At 36.9% G+C, this 22,294-nt stretch overlaps 1 protein-coding gene across 2 annotated transcripts; it reads left to right on the forward strand.

The window, feature by feature from the left end:
- Positions 1 to 410: 410 nt before the first annotated feature.
- LOC133516206 (pyruvate dehydrogenase [acetyl-transferring]-phosphatase 1, mitochondrial) lies at positions 411 to 20,576 on the forward strand. 2 transcript variants are annotated; one of them, XM_061849016.1, is made up of 4 exons: positions 411 to 607; positions 18,101 to 18,239; positions 18,619 to 18,785; positions 19,108 to 20,576. In XM_061849016.1, exons 2-4 carry the CDS (start codon positions 18,230 to 18,232, stop codon positions 20,092 to 20,094), a joined length of 1,164 nt encoding a protein of 387 aa, XP_061705000.1. In that variant the 5' UTR covers positions 411 to 607; positions 18,101 to 18,229; the 3' UTR covers positions 20,095 to 20,576. The 2 variants fall into 2 exon arrangements, with proteins under 2 accessions (XP_061705000.1, XP_061704992.1); XM_061849008.1 differs by lacking the exon at positions 411 to 607 and adding an exon at positions 645 to 1,096.
- The last annotated feature ends 1,718 nt before the right edge of the window (positions 20,577 to 22,294 follow it).

The following is a 22,294-nucleotide window of genomic DNA, read 5'->3' on the forward strand; positions in this document are numbered from 1 at the left end:
GCATTTTGCTCGATACTTGGCTGATGAAGGTGTCCAGGCTCTGCCATTTCAGCCCGCGCTGGATGTCAATGTTGCGCACGAAGCGGGGGGCGTTGACTATAGTGCGGAGGGCCGCATTCTCCTGCGCACGCACCTATATGTCACTTTTACCCCTTCTTTTAAATTCGTCTAGGGTAGCACACCTAGGGACCCATTCAAATCGCATCCCCACCCCTTTTTTTGTAACCACCCAGAGATTGGCGATTATTGATTTTAATAAAATGGTAGACATGTTTTCTTAAAGGGCTTTAATTGTGCTTTCAAATGATACCAATATTGATAGGTTACGATGAATAAGATTAGAGCTATACTTGCTTGAAACGAATTTTGCGCGAGGTGCGATTTTTTTGACGCCGAGTGTATAACCTATTGTGTCTCACCATTACGGTGTGTTTACCAAAGAGCATATAATCACTATGTTTTAGTGTTTACAAGCTTTTAAATCTATTTTGCTGTCGCACTAAGGTGGTCTCAGTTCTAAGTACAAAGAACTTTTAAGAAATCATATTGCTGGCCCGCCCATGAATCCCATGATAGAAGATAAAGTGGCACCAGCAAGGCTGGTAAGGTAAGTGCTAAATATAAAATATTTTGCGCTGGTAACACAGCCCCTGTACGTCAAATCAGAATTAAAAAAAAATCGAATGTTCATTATTTATTTTAAAACTTACTTTTCATTTATAAATTATGTGATAGAATATAGACCTCGGAGGAGTTTATTGGTTGAAAACTCTTAATAAATCAAGTTCTCCGTTGCTAGTCAGCTGTCTGAATAGACGACCATCAAAAAGTGATTGCATAACATGCCCGGTTAACCCCAAAAGAAATATAGAATATGAATACCTTGCATGTAAATATAATCCTAAGAACTTGTCTAACGTTAGATAGGTTATTAAGACAGGAAATTATGAGTATTTGGGGCAGGAGTGCAAAATTAGAATGTCGTAGTATCCTTTGTAACTTACCAAGCCCTGCTCTGACACGAAACTTGCACACGACGCCAGGAGAAGGAAAGGTCCAGAAGGATGGTATGACTGTTTTACCTTCACCGCAGGAGGTAAGAGCTTTTTATTTTATCTGTTTACACATAATACAAAATCTACGTCAAAAAAAAATTTATTGCTTTTATTAATACATATAAATACACCATACTCTTGATGCACAATTATTTCGATTAACACTGTCACCACTAAGCTACGGTCACGTCGTAGCCGTATTGGTTAATAGAATGTTGAATTATATTTGAGGTCACTTTTTGAATGCTTTTTGAGTCAGCATCAGAACTTTTTGATCTTTTTGACTTTTTGAAATCACAATGAAGACATCTCAAAATTTGCTTCAAATTGGTGGGTAACAATTAGCTACATGCACTACTGTCACGTCACCAAGCATCCTTAAATCTAGCAGAAAACACTAAATCACTACATCTTATAAATAATCCCCCAAACTCATAAACTACTGATCAGATTTTCATACAGTTTTTCAACCTATCTATAGAACAATTCTTGAGGAAGGTTTAAGTGTAAAATATATTAAGCTTTTTTGTAAAATTGGTTGAAATCTGACAATGTTTGCTAACAATGTCGGAAAAAAACATTGCGTCTAGGAGCTTTAATTGAAAATGGCTGCCTAATCTGTTTGAGCTTTAACAACTCAATGAACGGTAGGATTGTCTCTTTTTATTGGTCCTCAAAACAGTCCGCGATGGTGTATGTCTATCTTTTAAGGAAAACTTACTATACCCATTCTTAACATCTGAATAAAGATCAATTAATATGTGGTATTTGCAAAGCTATTTATATGGATATGGTATTAATTATTATCAAACTAAATACATTAGTTATATTAAGATTACAATGCCTTACCCCATACAATTTAAATGAATATCTTAGGAGGTATAAATAGTATATTAAAAATTCAATTTCGTGCCTATAATTTGTATGAAATATTAAAGATGAGCACCTTTGTTAATGCCAAAATTTACCACTGCATGCGCTGCAATCACTATACCCCCACCATGCACTTTGCATGTAGCCAATAGGGGTGGGTCGAGTTTGAGAAATATATTCAGTATTCAGTACTATTTGAAAAGATTCCCAATTATTTACAAGCTTTTCTGCCAAAAATTAGAAGAATGAAGTGGGACCTCATCTTTCTCTATATTATTGTAATATAACTTGCAGCTTGCAGATGCCTCTGCTCTCTTGTACAAAACATTGTATCAATATATCAACACCCATATCAATTATACATGTGAGCTTTCTCACTTAAAAATTCTTTAATATTTATATTTATATATTTATAGCCTCATATCAGAAATACATTTTTAAACTGTATCTATAGTCTGAGGAGGGGAGTAGCGGCGGAGACGGATCAAGTTAAACAACCGATATGTTCGACGTTACGTTTAATACTAATCTCTTAAAACTAACACACTACATGATATACCACGCTACACCACCGGGGTTGACAAAAAAAAAGAAAAATATTATACATTTTTTTTTCTTTTTTCGCATATATAAACAATGTACTTAGTACAAACATATCACACAATACAGTTGTTGTTTTTATTTTAACAAAATATTACTTAAGAACTTTACACATTGTAATAGTTTTACATAATAAAAATATAGGTATGACAGTTAAGACACGTTAATTGTCTGGAACGAACAACTTAGTTCTATTAATATGAACAGTATCCTCTTTTCCGTTGAGAGAAATTACAACATTAGGATTTTCTAATCTAATCACTTTATATGGTCCTTTGTACAGCGTATCGAGTTTGTTACCAGTTTCACTTTTCACTAAGACGAGATCGTCCTTTTTATAACTCACTGTGTTCACTTTTGTATCGTAAGTACTCTTCCTAAGCTGTTTACACTTTATCAAGTTTTCGCGCGCGTCTTTGTGTGCCGTCTGTAATCGATACCTTAACTCTAAACTATAATCACTAGGGTTATACAGTGGTTCAATTGTACTTCTTACTCTACAAGGTAATTCACATGATTTACCAAAAACAAGTTCAAACGGGGTGTACTTTGTTACTGAGTGTACTGAGTTATTATATGCGAAACACCAGTATGGAAGCCAATAACTCCACGTTTCTGGATATTTATTACACTGTATCCTTAGATAAGAACCTAGATTTTTGTGACTATTTTCGAGGGAACCTATTGTTTCATGGTGATATGCTGTTGATTGTAGTTTATCTATTTTTAACAGTTTACATACCTCACTCATTGTAGACGAGACGAATTCGGTGCCTCTGTCCGTAACTATCGCCTTGGGTGGTCCATATCTTAATATAAAATTATTAACTAAACTACGTGCTACACTTACCGTATCTTTATTTCTAAGTGGGTAAGCTTCTACAAATTTGCTCAGCTCACACTGAATAGTAAGTATATACTTATAATTTTCGTCGTCCTGATCGATCGGTCCCATTAAATCTAAAAATACCTTATCAAATGCCGCCGAGGCTGTAGTCGTCACTACCATCGGCTCCACGGTATGTCGAGAGTGTTTGTATTTTTGACAAGACTCACACTTTCGCACGAATTCCCTGACATCATTTTCTATTGATGGCCAGTAGAAACGTCTCTTAATATTGTTAATCATTCTACGTACCCCCGCGTGGCCACTTGTGGGCAGTAAATGGTAGTCACTAATTATGAATTTTTTTTCGTCATCATCGTATATTCTTTTTACTCCTCTTAATACACATACGTGTGGGCCGGACCACTGTTTACAATTATTTATTTCTTGTATTATTCGTTTGATAAAAAGCTCGTTTTCATCATTTTTAATAATACATATTTGTTTGACGTCAATTTCTTTACAGTATTCACTCAATTTAGTTACAAATTCGACTCGCGTAAAGTGTAATCTAAAATCGAGATTTACATATATTATATTTTTATTTTTATCATAACTGAAACATTCCTTCTTTTTTATTATTAATTGTCCTTTCTTTTCTAAGTTGCTTACTTTCTCGCCTTTTACTAACATCATTTCTACTGCATTTTCTGGTATTCTTAATATCTCTACAACACGCGGTTGATCAGGCCGCTTGCTTGTGTCGACATTAGGAATATCATTTTGCACGCTTTCCGATTGTAATCTCCTAGCTTGCGCTCTCGTTACCACTGTCATAATTTGATTACTCATCTCTTTTAATTCGTTAGAAGTAATTACTATACGTGATAATGCAACTACATTATCTTTGCCTTTCACATAACAGACATTAAAATCATACTCTTCTAACAGTAGTCGAAATTTTAATAACCTACTTGAGGGGTCTTTCATCCCGAAAAGGTAAATAAGTGGTTTATGGTCTGTCATGATCAATGAGCGGAATTCTTCATAGCAAAAATCAAACTGTCAGAGGGATTGACCTAACTGTTTTATCGACTTATCGATAAATATTTGTCACTTAACGAAACAAAGTTAAAGTAATGAAATCAGGCTTTTGGATATACATACAAACAAATTAACGGTGTCCCTAATTAGCTGACCGCCACTGTATTTTAGTATAATAGTAAAGAATAAAACAGAAAATACTTTTAATTTAAATTTTCTATATGAAACTTATCATGAAAAATTAAAAACAAATATTGCTAAGAGTAGGTAACTAATCTTCATTCAAAATAACAGTCGAAATCTAAATCTGTACTAAATATGTTTTCTTCATCTTCCTTGTAGTAAAAGAAAATAGTCATTATTTTTTCAACATTGTCACCTTTCAAATTACTCCTTTTTTCATTGTAGATCCATTTATAAGATGAAAACGAGCGTTCTACCTCAGTTGAAGTAACAGGAGCATATTTGTAGTACTCGATAACGGTGTTTTGGCTGTAATCACTTTTTTCTATAAAATCAGCATATTTGCGTATCATGTCGTAGTCCGGAATTCTATCTAGTACTTTTTCAAGTTTTATTTGCACTGTGTGAGATCCACACCAATTTAGAATAGTTCTGACCTGGTCAAGTATTAGAAGAGAGTCTAATAAGGATAAACAGGATGTTTGTAATTTGATTATTGCTTCACATAAAATGCCATAACTTTTTTTTATGTACAACAGATCATTTCTCAAATTATTGTGCTTAAGTACTCTTTTTGCTTCTCTTATTGCAGCCGTCTCTTTTGAATTTAAGTTTGAAATTACTTCTGTAATACATTCCAAATTTTCTGCATAATATATAGCTGCATTAAGCCATGTGCCCCACCTAGTTATAATAGGTTTTGGAGGCAATGGTACGGATGGACAAATTTGTTTGAATATTCGGACTCTATATGGAGACTTTAAAAATATTTTTTTACGTTGGATATTAAGGCGTCAACACTTTTATATTGAGATCGTATGTGCTCGCAGAGTCTATGTAATCCATGTGCCAGACATGTAACATGTATTAGATTTGGAAAAGTAGCTTTTAACCAGCTTTTATTTTACCAGCCTTTAGCATGTACGCGGCACTATCAGTGCTCAAAACAAGGACATTTCTAACATGCTCATTATATGAATTGTGCCAAATATTCTGCAATTGCTTTTTTATGTATTCAGCCATTGAGTTACCATCGACTTTTTCAAAAATTTTACTTCCAATTAAGTAAGATTTACAACAATATTTTTTCTTTAGTTCTCTTACAATCAAATTAGTGACACTTTTGCCCATCCTATTTAATGTTTCGTCGACCGTTATCCATATATATTTTCCTATCAGGTTCTTGCGTATGACTTGAATTGTTTGTTGGTAAACTATATCTAAGTATACTTTTCTCAGCAATGATTCATCCGGAAGTGATTTTGATGTACAGGAACAACAAATATATTTTTGGAAAAATATTCTAAACTGTGGATTGTTAATCTTTTTCCATGGAATATTGCACGAAACTAAAAATATGATTAAATCTATATAGAATGTGTCTGAACTCGTACTTTTTGAGCATTGTGACGAATGAGTTTTACTCACTAAGTGACTTTCAACACAATGTTTCTTTAGCTGATGTAAATGAACGTCACATTTAGAGCAATATATTGTGGAAGAATCTTCTTTGAAACTAAGAGAAGAATCTTTCTGTATCCATTTTTTTATTGTTTTTCTTTTAGGATTAACCATTTTAGTAACACGGCACGGAAATCACTCATGAAAACTCAAGTGACATAAATGACATATGTGACGCTGACATGATTTACTTTAATATGGAGATGCAAGTTGCTTATCAAAGAGGTCAAATGTTACAGAATAATCTTTTAAGTTGATTATGGATACCTAATGCGATATTATTCCGTAACATCGATAAGTCGATAAAACAGTTAGGTCAATCTCTCTGACAGTTTGATTTTTGCTATGAAGAATTCCGCTCATTGGTCATGATTGTGAATTTCCTTCCGAATAAATATGGTCTGAAATATTTTATACCCCATACTACGGCTAGTAACTCTTTTTGTATCGTCGGGTAATTTTTTTCAGCTTTATTTAATGGTCGACTGGCGTACGCCACCGGTCTCATATCGTAATTACATAAAACCGATCCTACCGCTGTACCTGACGCGTCTGTTTGGAGAATAAAATTTTTATCTTCGCTAAAATCCGGATATTGTAGTATAGGTGGGGAAATAAGTTTATCTTTTAAATGTTTAAAACTTTGATAACATTCTTGGGTGAAATTGAAAGGTACATCCTTTTTACACAGATTAGTTAATGGCAACGTAATATTAGCAAAGTGTTTTATAAATTTTCTATAGTAGTTACAGAATCCTATGAACCGTCTAACTTCATCGGCATTTGTTGGTATTGGGTAATTTTATACGATTTTAATTTTTTCAGGGTCCGGTAAAACACCTTTTGCTGAAACCACGTGACCCAAGTAAAGAAGTTCAGTTTTTAAGAATTGACACTTGGTCGGATTTAATTTTAAATTTACTTGTCTTAGCCTTTCAAAAACATCTAAAAGGTTTTTGTTATGAATCTCTAAATTTCGTCCAAAAATTACAAGGTCGTCAAGGTACACGAAACATTTTTCAAAATTTAACCCAGACATAGCTACTGTCATTACTCTAGACAAGGTACTAGCACTAGTGCGCAGGCCCATCGGTAATCTTTTCATGGAATATTGGCCTGTATTTGTGGTAAAACTTGTGTATTTACGACAATCTGGGGTAAGCTTGACTTGATAATATGATTGGCTGAGGTCTAAGTGTGAAAAGTATATGGCACCAGAAAGTGAATCCAATATTTCCGTGATATTGGGTAGCGGGAATTTATCGTCTTCTAATTTCTCATTTAATTTACGGTAATCAATTACTAATCTCCACTCTTTTTTATCTTTATTCAATCCCTTTTTCGGTACTAATAGAATAGGACTAGACCATTCGCTTCGCGTTTCTTCAATTATGTCATCATCGATCATTCGTTTAATTTGCTTTTGTATTTCCTGTTGTTGACTCTTAGGCACCCTATAAGGTTTTACATACACCGGACTACAATTCTCTTTAACCTTAATCGTATGTTCGCACACAGAAGTACTTGTAAGTTTATCCCCTGGTAGATGAAATATGTCAGCATACTTAGAACAAATAGCTTCAATGTTTCCACGCTCATTATGTTGCAAATGGTCAAGTTTCAATAACGATAACAACTCTTTAGCCCGAACGGAACTTGAGTCGCACTTGTTGAATTGACACATGTTGTATTCGTTTAATGAATACAATGTAGGTTGAAATGTAGGTATTGTTATGTTGTTATGGCTAGCATTTAGAATTTTAATAGGGATTACATTGTTACGTGGTTTTACTATTAATCCTGCTAGAAGCACGTTTTCCTGTAACTCTTGCGGGCATACGACACAATCCTCTAGTATTGTTTTATCTAACCTAATATAATGAATAGATTCGCTGCGAGCGGGAATCGATAAATGATCACGGCTAACTTTTGTGGAACCGTAAATTGGCACAGTTGTCGATATGTTTTGGTTTCTTAATGTTAATTGAAAGATTTCTAAGTCAATGTTAGCTTTATTTATCTTTAAAAAGTCGAACCCGATAATTCCGTCTGATTTTACAGGTAAATTGTCGAAAATATGAAATTTATGTTCGATTGAATAGCCATTCGGAGTAAGTAATGAAATGTACGTATATGCATGGGAATGTAAAGTACCGCCTAGACCGCGTACCGGTATGTCTTGGTTGTATACAATAGTATGTTCCGGTAACGCCTCGGATTTAATAGCTGATAGCGAAGCTCCAGTGTCGACTAACCACGAACACTCTTTATGTGTTGTGTTTAAAAATACGTATCCGATATTATCGTCAAAGGTTAATACATCCTCTTTAGGCACGAAAAAACTCACCCGTACTTGGCTGTGTAAGTTCGTTGTTTACATGAGTCGTAGCAAGTACCTGTCCCCTACCATGAGAAACTCGACCGCGATTCGAACGCGATCTTACATAGCTGCCGCGGGACTGGTATCTGTTATACGTAGGCATGTTATAGTTACCTCTATACTGTTGGTAACCTCGAGTCGAGGCATTGAAATTTTCTCTATACTGTTGATGTCCTCGATTTGAGGTATTCGGAAGACCTCTATATGGTCTATATCCTCGGTATCCGTGGCCATGGTACTGGTTTCTGTGGAATGACTTACCTCTGAAATTTAACATCGTATTGGTCTCTGGCTGCGCTGACTCTTCGTCCTGTGCAGCACGTACCGCATCCTTGAAGTTAGTATAGTCTCGAGCCGCTATAATCGTACTGAGGCGTCTATTTCGCAATCCGTCGGCGAACTTTTTTATAGCTAGCTGCTCATTTATCGGCTTAAGTACCTCACACGCTTTTTCGTTCGTGTTGGATTGTGAGATAGTTAGGTTTACGAAAATATCCTCTATTTCATTTGCGTATTGCGAAATAGACTTCTCACCCTGTGAAACACTGTTTAGTTTAATGAGCAAGGCGTTAGCTGATTTTTTGGTCAGCAAGAACTTTTTCATGTCCGCAATTAAATTCTCGCAAGTGTCATACTCAGATTTAAGTTTTAATTTTGCAGACTTTGTTAACCTTGTGGCTAGGACAAATTTTATTAGTAGTTGTTTGCAACTACTTTCTTTCAGACATCCTTCATACATACAGATTGCATCAATCAAATTATTTGTTACATCTTCAGAACCGTCCATTACAGGCAACAAAGTCGCCGCCGTTTTTAATTCGAACTTGTCCATGGTAGTGGTGTTTGTATAGCTATTTTTAGAACAAGCAGGTTGCGTTATGTTACACTGATATGATAAAATCTTTTTATAAACGCACTCTATGTTATCTATTACATTTTCTAATGTATATTCTGCATACTCTATCGTAAAATCTTTCTTATTTAAGTTAACAAGGATCAGTTTATATTTTTCATACAGATTCGTGGCATTTTTTATTTTGTTACACACATTTAATGGGTACAAGTGCCTTTTTTGACCTAATTTTCTTAATGCAACTTGAATATCCTTTAAATTTTGAAATACGATATCAAGTTCTTCCATAAAAATAAAGATAAGAGCTTACTATTAGTTCTAACTGAAGACAATTAAAAAAAAACTTACATAACTATAAAGCGCCACTTATTTTCGTCGAACCGTATTGTTACGCGCACACGTTTATATTGCCGGTACCGGTACCTCCTGGTCCTGGACGTCGCTGCTGGAACGATCACCGCGCCCCGACAGCCTTAAGCGAAGCCTCCGGAATGCGTTGTCCCGTAGTTCATGTCTCACCAGCTTTCTATGACAATTATTATATTGTCTATAGGCGATATATATGACGCCTGCTCCACATAGGGCCAGCACCACCGACAGCAAGATATTATTAACACTTGTGTGGGCCCTTATTTCGGCTCCGGCATCGTTCAAGTTGCCGTGCTGATTCACGATGACCTCCTTATTGTCGCACACACACTTTGAGCACTCTTTGCCCATTTTTAATAATTAAAAAGTTTTCTCTGAGTGAACGAAACACCGTCGCACGAGTATTGAGTCGCGATTGCGTCATGATTCCCGTGTATGCAAAAAAGTCCTTCGTTAGCGAAACGCGCTGGCAAGGGTCGCCATCTGAGGAGGGGAGTAGCGGCGGAGACGGATCAAGTTAAACAACCGATATGTTCGACGTTACGTTTAATACTAATCTCTTAAAACTAACACACTACATGATATACCACGCCACAATAGTTTTTCCTTAATCTACGATAACCGATTCTGTGTGCCTTTAGGCAAAGGCCTCCCCCAATCTTCTCCACTCTTCCTTATTTTGCACTAATCTGGTCCATATTTTAGTCCTTCCAGCCATGTCTTCTATTTCATCGGACCATCTTTTAAATTGCCTACCTCTGTTTCTTTTATGTCCTCTAGGATGCCATAGTGTTACAATTTTGCTCCATTTATCTCCTCCTCTAATAGTATGTCCAGCCCACTTCCATTTCAGTTGTTTTGTTTTGTATGTCACATCAGTAAATCCTGTTTTGTCTCTTAAATCCTTGTTACTTATTTTGACAATTCTTCTTCTCTTTAAGATGCTTCTTTCCATGGCTCTCTGAGTTATACTCAACCTTTTACATTGTGCTTTGATTCTTTAATAGGAATTTCTATTTGAAATTTAATCCTTTTCCAGGCATAGTGCAATTTATCTACCACATATGCGCCAATAGAATTTCCGATTTAAGGGTACTTTCAAATTAGATCCCACTTTTGGGGAATGTGACTTGTCTTTAAATGAATCATCAAAGCTGGATTGACTGAGATATATTTGGATTTTTTGGGAAAACCTTGTAGATTGGTGCTGCCTGGTATTCCAGTTAATTAACCTTTTCACTGCCACAGTCTGCCGTAGCCAACTTATGTCATATAAACTGTGTAACTTATGTCAGCTAAAACTATACACCTTTGTAGCTTAATAACAATTTGGTAATTTAACTTGAGAATTCATATTAATGTATTAAATTTTGTTTTAGAAAGTAGACTAGAGTAGAAATATGTTTATATATATCATAGAGGAACAATTTGACAGAGGCCGCGCCACTGACGACCAGCTGTGTCACTGCAATGGCAGACAGTTTCAATGTGTGCGTGTCACGAATGTATACCTACGCGGATTGAGTATATTTTCTCTAGTTCGGTGATAAGGTTGTTTGACGACCGGTTTGGCCTAGTGGGTAGTGACCCTGCCTACGAAGCTGATGGTCCCGGGTTCAAATCTTGGTAAGAGCATTTATTCGTCTGATGAGCATGGATATTTGTTCCTGAGTCATGGGTGTTTTCTATGCATTTAAGTATTTATACATATTTATATATATCGTTGTCTAAGTACCCTCAATACAAGCCTTATTGAGCTTACTGTGGGACTTAGTCAATTTGTGTAATAATGTCCTATAATATTTATTATTATTATTTATTTATTGAGGTTCAATTTAGTATGGAAAAAAACTGGGAGCGCCTTCCACTTTAAACTATTTAGGGCCAGCAAGTGTATGGGTCATGCTCAAACAGTTCCGCAGGGCCAGTGACTCACATGTGAGTCATGAAGAAATTCTGCTTTAAACATAATCGAAACATAATATGACGTAATAACCTACGTATCCACTAAGTTAACAAACATTTCTATAAGGTATATTACGAAAAAAAAATAATACGTTTTTTTAATGATTAATTGAGCCTCGAATTTTCAATTTTGGTTTACTACTAGTGCAATATAGTAAAAATACTGAAATTCTAGCAGTGCCGGATTAACCATTAAGCAAAATAAGCACTTGCTTAGGGCACCACGTCTAGGGGGGCACCAAAATCATAGGAAAAAAAAACGCGCAGGCTGCATCAGCATCGCATTCGTAGTGTAGTACTTATGTACACTAAACTTTTTGATACGTGTGCAAGTACCCATCTAATACCGAAGGTTCGTAAGAGAGTGAGTACACGTAAGCACATCTCCAACCTTACGCGGAGGCCAGCAAAGCTCATGGCCAAAAAATCTTACCGTCGGGCTTGTGGCCAACCGATTTTCTCGACGTAGATTACCGATTTTGTAGCGTATTTTGGTCTCTTGCACACCAGATGTGTCGGCCAGGCCGAGTTGCTGCAGAGCCGCAATCCAGCGACCTAATTGTCAAAGTGTAATAAAGGGCCCTGCGAAGGCCGAAAAACAAAAGCATCTTATCAAGTTGCGCTTTCGAGTTAAGGCAAAGGCCGAGCAGTAGGAGGACCGTGATTACATAGGTTCGATTTCAAGCCACTCTTTTGCAGTTCGGCGTTAGGTCTCATGCGACGCCAGGCCTTCTACTTTATGCAAACTGCCCCACTTTCGCTTGGCCATGGATCCAAATCCATGCTGTCCTCTGTCGCAGCTGGGCTGCCTTGCTCACACCTCGCCATTAGTTGTATTATATGATAACGCGCCGCGATCTGACGCTGCGGACGTCCAGCTATTCATACCTCGCCATTGGTCAAATTCAAGCCTTGCTTTCTTCCAGCTCGACCTTTGGCCTCATCCGTTGATCGAACGGTCCGCGCATTCAGCCTTAGACTTTGCCTTTAAAAACACCTTCACGATTTAGGCCAATCAAATTAGATCCAAAAAAATATTTTGAGGAATTAATTCCCAGCAAGCTGGAAATTGTTTGAATACATTTATTTGGTCCTAAATGCGTGTAATCCCAGTTTGCTCTATCCCAGGAGGTGTGCATACATTTTGGGATCCTTAGGAGATTATTTTTTCCTTTGGATTGCCAAACCACTCGATGTAGAACAGGGGTGGCCAACAGGTCGATCGCGATCGACCGGTCGATCGCGACTGTTAGTCTAGTCGATCGTGGCAAGGCAAAAAATATAAATACCTAGACCAGTTTCATTTAAGGTTTCACGAAATACCAATTACGTAGATCGCACAGGATTTCAGTAACAGGAGATCTTGGGTCTAATCAAGTTGGCCACCCCTGATGTAGAAGGAACCCACTATCAATTACAATAGCACTAGGTGGATCAGACACTGGTAAGAAAGCGTTTTCGGATTAATAACATGATTTTACCAAAAATCAAAAATGTCGACCTAATTTACAATTTAGGTACTACGAATACATATTAAGGTACCTTAAATCAATCAATCAATCAATATATTTTATTGCAAGAACATAGTTAAATTACATTTCGGATCCTCAGATATCCATTTTAATAATACTTGTAATTAGAACAAATTTTCCGTCGGCCGTAGCGTTTTCGATTTACAAGCAAAAAAACTGAAAAAGAGGAAACATTTATGCACACCTCCTGGAATGGAGCAAACTCGGATTACACGTATTTTTAGGTCGAAAAAATCTAATTGTATTGGCCTAATTGTGACACATTATTATTTAAGAAAACGAGACTTATTCGCGTTTGATTAAGTTCTAAAATTACCTCCAACGTCAAAATAATGATGTCGACTTTACACAGTCTTCTCCGAGACCATGGGGACAACGCTGGCCTTGAAACGTCTGGTCAGAGGTAATTTTAAAACTTACCCTATTAAGTCCCGTTTTCGTAAACAATAATTTGCTATTTAAAACATTTGTGGCCATTGGTACTTGTTCTGACAAAAAGCAATGGCCAATGGCTAAGCCCCTACTGAAACTTGGCCTTTGCCCTCACATGAATGAGCTTCGCAGGAAAGCTCTAGAGGTTCCAAATTCCTATGCGGAATACTGCCTATGTCTTACGTCTTCGCTTACACTTGGACCATGGTTGGCTTGGCCTCCGGACTTATGCGAAGCACGGTCTTCGAATTTGCTTATACTTGACCTTACCTACTCTTGGAACATTAATACTGCAGTTCTGTCAATTTCCGTGATAAAATGATGTGACGGATTGAAAATTCTATTCTCAGAAGTAATGCGGCAATAAACGTCATTCAATTTACCAAGAAAATTCAATGTAATCTTGATGAGGGGGCACCATGGTCTAAAATGCTTAGGGCACCAAAATGTCTTAATCCGGCACTGAATTCTAGATACATACGTGTTGCAAGCAAACAGAAAAATCCATATTTCAAAAATACCAAAAATATGTATATTTTAGAAGTTATTGACATGCCTCAGGGTATGGGTCACCGTGGCCTGGCGCTACTTGTAAAAACTACAAATGTTTCCGTAGCAGGCTAAAATAAACTTTATTGGCTGGTTTAAAAGCTTACTTCATGTTGAAGCTGTTTGATATTGTACCATTTTACAACCGATTACTGTTTGGATGACGGCGAGCAATATTTTGTATGGACCAAACCGTAGTATAATAATATTTTGTTTTGTGTGAGGGGTAAGGTAACGAGGATTCCCACTGTACTTTTTTGTCATATCATAAATATGGGAAATATTATTTTGTCACTATTTATTCGTCGGCAACTTTATACTCCTCCTGTGCTGTTTAGTGATTCTGTATTTTATGACCTTGGCTATTGATTACCGGAATCGAACTTTTTTATTTTTTGGTTCAATTCGCTGACTGTACTTTGTTTTTCATATGCAACTCATTGAGGTATTATGTAGTACTAGAGAAGACCACTGGAAGAAAATGCTTCCACACCTCAATGAAGTGCCGGCACTCCACTGCGTTTAGTACGTCTCCGACTACTGGCGAGATGCCACGCATAAGTCACAAATAAAAAAAAAAACAAATACAAATTAAAACTACCATTGTGCGTTATGAAAATGTATTCTAATAATATCAAGAAACATGATAAAAGCAATATATTAACAATCCACTGCGAAAAAACTGTTGTTTTACGCTCATTTAGATTATTTTGAAACGTCACTTTAAACACTCGCGGTGATACGCCATTTTCTTTGGCGCATAGATTAAATTTCGCAGATGTAACACGTAGGTACTAATGATTATCTACATTATTGTTTGCAGAATATAACATAATACTGATATATTACTCTTTGTCTTGTATTTTTTTACTGTTTTTCTCATATTTAAAGAGTATATTATGCTATAAGCGCCATTTGATCAAAATTGCTACGAGTACAAGAGTCATTTGAGAAAGAGTTTCATGACTATTTTTATATATTTTAATGTCGTCGGTGTCACATATGTACAACAATTTCAATATACTTGTAAGGAAATAAATACATTTTATCTAGATTCTTCACAGTGTGTATGTAGGCAGAAAATGAACAGTTGTCATAACAGTTTCGCCTCTGGCTAGCTACACAGCGATGCTTATTCTTTAGCTTAGTGACAGACGTCAAACGCCGAAAATGGCGGACACAATTTGTTTTCGATAGCCTGTCTAGTATATTTATGTCAGTGATGCAACTAATACTTATTGAGATTGTAACAACCCCCAGACACAATTAATTTGCGTTGTTTTATCACAGAGTTCCCTTGGCCATTTTCTGACTTCATCATCAGATCAGCTCCATGTTATCATAATGTTGCATTGTCATCCGATTTACATATGTATGCAAATTTTGATGACTTCTCAGATTTGCGATGGGGGATTGCCAACTTAATTCGCACTTCCGCCAAGACCAGGTGGTGATCGCTAATCACGTCGGCTTCACGTGGATTCCGAACATCAAGTAACGAGGACCTCCATGAGCGGCTGATCGCAATATGATGAATTTGGTTGCGTGTTACGCCATCTGGAGAGATCCACGTCACCTTATGGCATTCCTTGTGTCGGAAAAGTGTTCCTCCCACTACCAGGTTACGCGCAGAACATAGGTCGCCGAAGAGTTCTCCGTTTTCGTTTATGTCTCCAGCTTCTCCGTGGCCGCCCATGTAATGTTCGCGCCCTGTGCTGTCGTTACCCATCTTAGCTTCCTAGTTCAGAAAAAAGGTGGTTAGTAAAAATGTTGCATAATGTTGTTCAAATGGCCGGCTTCATAAGTGGCGATTTATTTACCGTGCGCGCCAGGCCAGAGACCCATAAGCTGAGTCATACGTTTTAACTAAAAACGGTTTGTATGGTGGCCCGGCGTATTGTGTACGCTCGACGGGTCTTGGCCATGAATGGGTTAAGTACAACTTCATGGATTTATATCGTATTTTATGAAATATAACGTGGCAATTAATTAAACTATCAAAATTTATCCTGCCTCTTTTTTTCTTTCAATCGGTATAAGTTTTGCAACATTTGACCACGGATGCCGGCGTATTTAATTTTTTTCTTCGAACAATTGACGAACGGCAGATTGGTGGATGAAGCCATAGAAAAGAGATACCTGTCAATGTATGTGTGTCACGCGTAAATAATAGGAATCCTAGTTGTGTTTTAGCGAAACTACGGCCTTAAGTATTCTAGGTCCATGATATATATCTATAATTAATCTTCACCACTACTCTATTTTTGCTTACTGAATGACATGCCAGGTGTGTCACAGGTGCCAATCTAGCTATAGTTAGAGCATCTTAATAGTTTATAAAACCACGTCGGTGGCAAACAAGTATATGGTCCGCCTGAAGGTAATAATGATGATTCAATGTTTTTAAAGTTAATCCCATTTCACTAATTTACACTTAAACGATTTTTACTCTTTATCATTTACTAAAACAACTACTCCATTTCACTATCACATCATCCTCGAAACGTTAGAGGTAAATTTAAAAAACTTTATCACACACAATTAAGTCTTGGTTTAGTAAATAATAATAATCCCAATCCATTTTAGGGCTTTACTGTAATAGGCAGCGAAGTTCTTGGAACATAACATAATACTGAGATTGCCAGTTTGCATACGTAAGTATTCAAAATTAGGCCTAAGCATCGCTGGTCCACTAATGGGCTTTGCACCTTTTTAAATATTATTATGAATCATATTGCCCAGTATGTTCGGCGCCTTAAAACCGAACACTTAGCTAAAGAGACAACCCTGACAGATAATTGGGGTACTGTGGGCTAATCATAATGAAACAAGCTTGTCAAGGCCCTCTGCACCTCTTGTTGGTCAATATAAGCTCAATGTGGGGGAAGGGCCGGATCTAGGGTAGAGCGAGTGGAGCGGCCGCTCTAGGCGCCAAATAGTAGGGGGCGCCAAAATGGCAAATGTGAAAAATAAAAGTTTTAAGTGGCGCGGGGGTGCAAATGTGCAAATACGCGCGAATTGGTGGGGCCGGATTGATTTCAGGTAACGAAAATGTATATAGACCACGTTGCCAGCAAAACTGACTTACATTGCAGGAGATAAGAGTTAGTAATACGATAATGGTTAGTTGTGTCAAAGATGAACTGGGAAGTGGCAACACAACGCCACCAAAAATAAGTTGTATGCTGTTGCTGGGGCGCCATGAAGAGGAAATTCTAGCACTCGACAAATTACATTGTCCTTGTTGCGAGGCCGAAGGCCGAACTGCAGGCAGATAAAGTTAGGAAAAGCTAAGTGTCTATCCGACGGGCTAAAGACCTGAAGACATTTTTTTTTAGGCTACGCATAAAATAAAACCTGAGTTCCTCATAAAGCCGAGGACACAGATGCCTCGGAGAGGCGTTATTTTGTATGAGCCAAAGGAGCGCAAGCGGGATGATGAGCGAGCTTCGAAGTCCTAGGGAACCAAAGGGCGCGTTCCACGACTACGTGCACTAGCCAAAATACCGAAATGTATTCTCTAAAGTACCTTGACCTTAAGCAGATTTAATAAATGAATTCCGCAGTAAATATATGTATTGATTTCGTGCTTAGTGTGTGGTGGAGAACTGAAATCGGTTACAGCACAGCTTGTGACAGAAGTGGGACTTTGTTACAACTGTTCATATTGTTCATGTTTGTGTAAATGTATTTTTTATACCTATCACCATTTTACTATCGTTCTGTAAGGTGATATTGATCATAAAAAATGATCATTCCATTATTGATTAGTTATTTACCTTCATAATAGACACGGTTTCGTTGATGATGATATTGATGATGTTCAGATCACAAAGGTGACTGGATTGAAAAAAAATACGTACTTTTTGGTAATTTGAAAGAAAATTGCTTTACCATAGTGAGCATCATCATATCACGAGTCATTTATTATAAACAATTAATACAATTATTTCAGAAGGTTTTGCTTTTTTATTTTAGGTAACTGTAATATTACGAAAAAATGAGTTCAGTAAAGAATTCACAACAGGATCCATCAAATCTTATGATTCCAATCAATTGGCATCAAATAGTCCAATTGAAGATACAAGGAGTGAGGCACAATGCAAGATGATACCAGGTATGGAACGTAATTCTTATTAATGTAGTGTTCTGCAGCTACGGTGTGTATTTATTTTTGCAGTACTTGCAAATATGTAATATTTGAGTAAACCAACAACTAAACATAATGTGATAATGTCCAATGACTGAGTCATCTGATTTTGTGTGTTTACATTCTATTAAATAACTAAGAAGAAACTATATAATAAATAAACAATACTATTGTGTACTCTGACAAAAGGGCAAAAGATTTAATAAAAATCTTATTCTAATGCGATTTTTGTATCAGCGTGAATATCCTTCTCTAGGTAGTAGGTATTTGCATGCTTCTTGCTCGTTGCTTTAAACTCTTATATTTATTTATTTTAATAACGATATGACTGTAATTGCAATTTTAGGCTTACTAATGGGAGTATTTGATGGTCATGGCGGGCCAGCTTGCGCTCAAGTTATTTCCAAGCGGCTGTTTAACTATATAGCGGCAGCACTCCTCCCTGACGACCTTTTAACTAAAGCTATAAATGACCACCCTCAGGAAAGTTTGCTGGAAACTTACAATGATAGAGTACGTATTCCATGCCTTACTTAAGGTCAATGTGGAGAGGGCCGGCATATAACATTTTTGGTTAGGAATGGAAAGACCATTTCATAAGGCAAGAACTCTCGTATACGTACTTCGGTCAGACACATTCAGAAAGGAAGAGCTTCGCTCCTTCTGCTCTACCGACATTCTGTAAGTGGAGTATGTGTACAATCGCAAGAGTCAGAAGCTACCAAAGAACTAGTAGACGGTTTACTTGATAGACGGTCTTCACCACATTGACCCTATAGTATGAGTATATTTAAAAACTGAACATATAATCTTACTGAACGGTTTTGTTTTGCAGGTTGAAATTGTACAAGACCTCAAGTTGACATATGAAAATAATTTTAAGGATTATTTAACAGAATTAGCTAAAACACCTAAAAGTAATGTAGACGTCGGCGCGGCGTTAGAAAATGCGATTATGAAATTAGATAGTGATATCTCAAGAGAAGCAGTAGAACCATTCGAAAAAACTGGAAAAATAAATCCAAAGACATTATCAGTAGCTTTATCAGGAGCTGTTACATGTGTATCTCATGTAAATGGCCCCCATCTGCATGTGGCGAATGTTGGAGATTGTAATGCTGTGATAGGAACCAAGACCGAGGATGATGAATGGGGAGCTACAAAACTTACAAAAGAGCACAATTCTGAAAATTTTGATGAATTAAAAAGGATTTGGAGTGAACACCCAGAGGACGAGAAAAAAACCGTAATCAGGAGAGATAGACTTTTGGGCGAGCTAGCTCCCCTTCGTAGCATGGGAGACTGTAGGTACAAATGGTCCGTGGAAACACTCACTGCATTAGCGGTCCCTATATACGGAGAGAGGGCAATACCCGCTTACTACCATACTCCACCTTACTTAACGGCCAAGCCCGACATATATTATCACAGACTGACACCTAAAGACAAATTCTTGATTATAGGTTCAGATGGATTGTGGGATATGATGACTCCCTTACAGGCGGTGAAGCTAGTCGGCGAACACATGAAAGGAAAAGTTTTCTTCAATCCGCTTAAGTTGCCGCGCAAGAATATACAGTTAGGAGATATAAACGATTTGCTGCTTCACAGAAAGCAAAGTCTGAAGAGTAAGCCTAAAGATCGGAACGCCGCGACCCACCTGATAAGGCACGCCATCGGAGGCACGGAGTACGGGGTGGACCACTCGCGGCTGGCGCACCTGCTGAGCCTGGCACCCGACGTATGCCGCATGTTCCGTGATGATATCACCGTCACTGTCGTTTACTTCGACTCGGAGTTCCTAAGGCAATGCCCGGCATAAACCGTTTTAGATCTGATTTTGTCAAATTAAATGTTATTAGACAGTGGCGCTCTCCTCTTTTTTGCAAGCTTTTCTTTTATTTCATTCATTAGTTCGCTAGATTAATGTGTGCCGAAGTGAAATTGACGCCATTGCATTCGTCTGACTGATCGTAGAACTCCGGCTCGTTTGTATAGTTTCCAAAGGGCTAATGTGAAGCTGACTTTTCTCTTTTCGGATTTCTATACGACTTGGTGCAAGATCTTATCTCCATGGGACGTTAGGAAGTTCGACCAAATTAAAATTCTCATTAACTTAAGAGGTAGAGTGAATTGCAAGACTAAAAAATAAGCAGTACGGAGAGAAATTTTATTGGCAGATACATATTATTAATCAAATTATTATCACATACCAAATTTTGAATATAAAAAAAAATGATAAATACGTAGCTAGAAAAAATATCGGTTTTATTATTTATTAAAGTATTTATTGCATTTTAGTGATTTGTGGCTTTTTATTTCGGGTTGTTCCCACTAGTTACCACCAAGTTGTTACCAGTGGTAACAACTGAGATTTATTTTCTCACCTGTACCCAGTGGTAACAACAACCGAGAAAAATAATTCCCAGTAATAATTTTTATTCTCAGTTACTACATACCAAAATATTTTAATGTTCTATAGGTACTGTCAAAAATATGTGTAGATATTACAATGTGCACTCGGTGCACTCCGTATCCGTATCAATCTAATTAGAACCTTTCATTTTAAATCGAATGAATTATCTTTTTTATTGTTTTATTGCTTTTTCAAACAAACGAAAAAAATACAAATTTATTACACAGTCGCCGTCAGATAATATCTGAGCGGTCGAGGTGTCCAAAAATATCTGAACACGCGCTATAACACCTTGACAATAGAAGTCTTGGCCGCTATATCTGATGGCGATATTTTTAGACGTGACAGTATCAGTATAACGAAGTTTAAATAAAAAAAATATAGAAAAAGAATGCATAGTGGGTCTTACGAGGATAGAACAGTTACTTAATTGTCTGTCGATGGAAATAAAACTCAATATTTCCAATAAATATTACGCTAAACTCTGCGTGGAGAGCGCCACTAGTACTGAGGGCCTACCCCGAAACACAAAAATCGAAATTTCGTTATCTACCTCTCTATTACTTTGCATATTCGAGCAATAGAGAAGTAGACGAAATCGAGATAGAATTTTCGCGCTTCGCGATAGGCTCTTTGTAAACAAACCGCCTTCATGCATCAATGTCATAGTGAAAACTTCAAAAAATTACTGTTTTAAGGCATAGTATGTATATGTTACTCAATCCCTACGACGACCGATTTGGCCTAGTGGGTAGTGACCCTGCCTACGAAGCCGATGGTCCCAGGTTCAAATCCTGGTAAGGGCATTCATTAGTGTGATGAGTATGGATATTTGTTCCTGAGTCATGGGTGTTTTCTATGTATTTAAGTATTTATAAATATTTATATATTATATAAATCGTTGTCTAAGTACCCTCAACACAAGCCTTATTGAGCTTACTCAGGGACTTAGTCAATTTGTGTAATAATGCCCTATAATATTTATTATCCTTTATAGTTTACAATATGTGCTAGTGCTGCACTCTGGCGGTAGAACTTTGCAGTTATACCCCCTATTCAGTAAACTGTTCTAAAAACTAAATAGTAATCTAATTTATCCACACATATGTATTAAAAGTCCTTTTTTTAGTTTTTCGCAAATAACTCGTAAACGGTGGCAAAAAATGTTATTTCACGCAAATAATCTATATAAAATTGCCTACAAAAACAATCCAGCACACTTTTTCGCTAGGATCAACATTAAAAAAGATATTAAAGCGGGAATGTTAATTAAAATCAATTTTATGGTCCATTTTTCTCTATTTTCCCAAATAACTCGTAAACGGTTGCCAATCTAGCTTTCTAGGACTTCAAAAATTACCCTAAGAATTTTTATGATCTTATTTGAGTGAGTCAGTGACGATATTGGTATTTTTAGATATCAATGAAATATAAAGTATAAGACCTATGCAAATGAAACTTTATTTACAGCACCCGTCCGGAAATGTGCACTTTCCGTGCATAAGTCGTGTTTTAATTTATCACCACTCGTTGCCAATTTCCTATTTTCTGCACTTATATCAAAAATAACTATGAGGATTCAAAGGAAAAATGACGAAGCGTTTCG

The sequence above is a fragment of the Cydia pomonella genome, chromosome 1 (assembly GCF_033807575.1).
Source record: "Cydia pomonella isolate Wapato2018A chromosome 1, ilCydPomo1, whole genome shotgun sequence".
Classification (NCBI taxonomy): Eukaryota; Metazoa; Arthropoda; class Insecta; order Lepidoptera; family Tortricidae; genus Cydia; species Cydia pomonella.

What these genes read in the sequence shown, in the direction of transcription:
- LOC133516206 (XM_061849008.1), top strand. Translation starts at nt 875, where the DNA reads ATGAATACCTTGCATGTAAATATAATCCTAAGAACTTGTCTAACGTTA. An exon ending in TTTTACCTTCACCGCAGGAG is followed by an intron (nt 1,097 to 18,100) that starts GTAAGAGCTTTT and finishes TTTTTATTTTAG; the next exon opens with GTAACTGTAATATTACGAAA. An exon ending in TGGAAACTTACAATGATAGA is followed by an intron (nt 18,786 to 19,107) that starts GTACGTATTCCA and finishes TTTGTTTTGCAG; the next exon opens with GTTGAAATTGTACAAGACCT.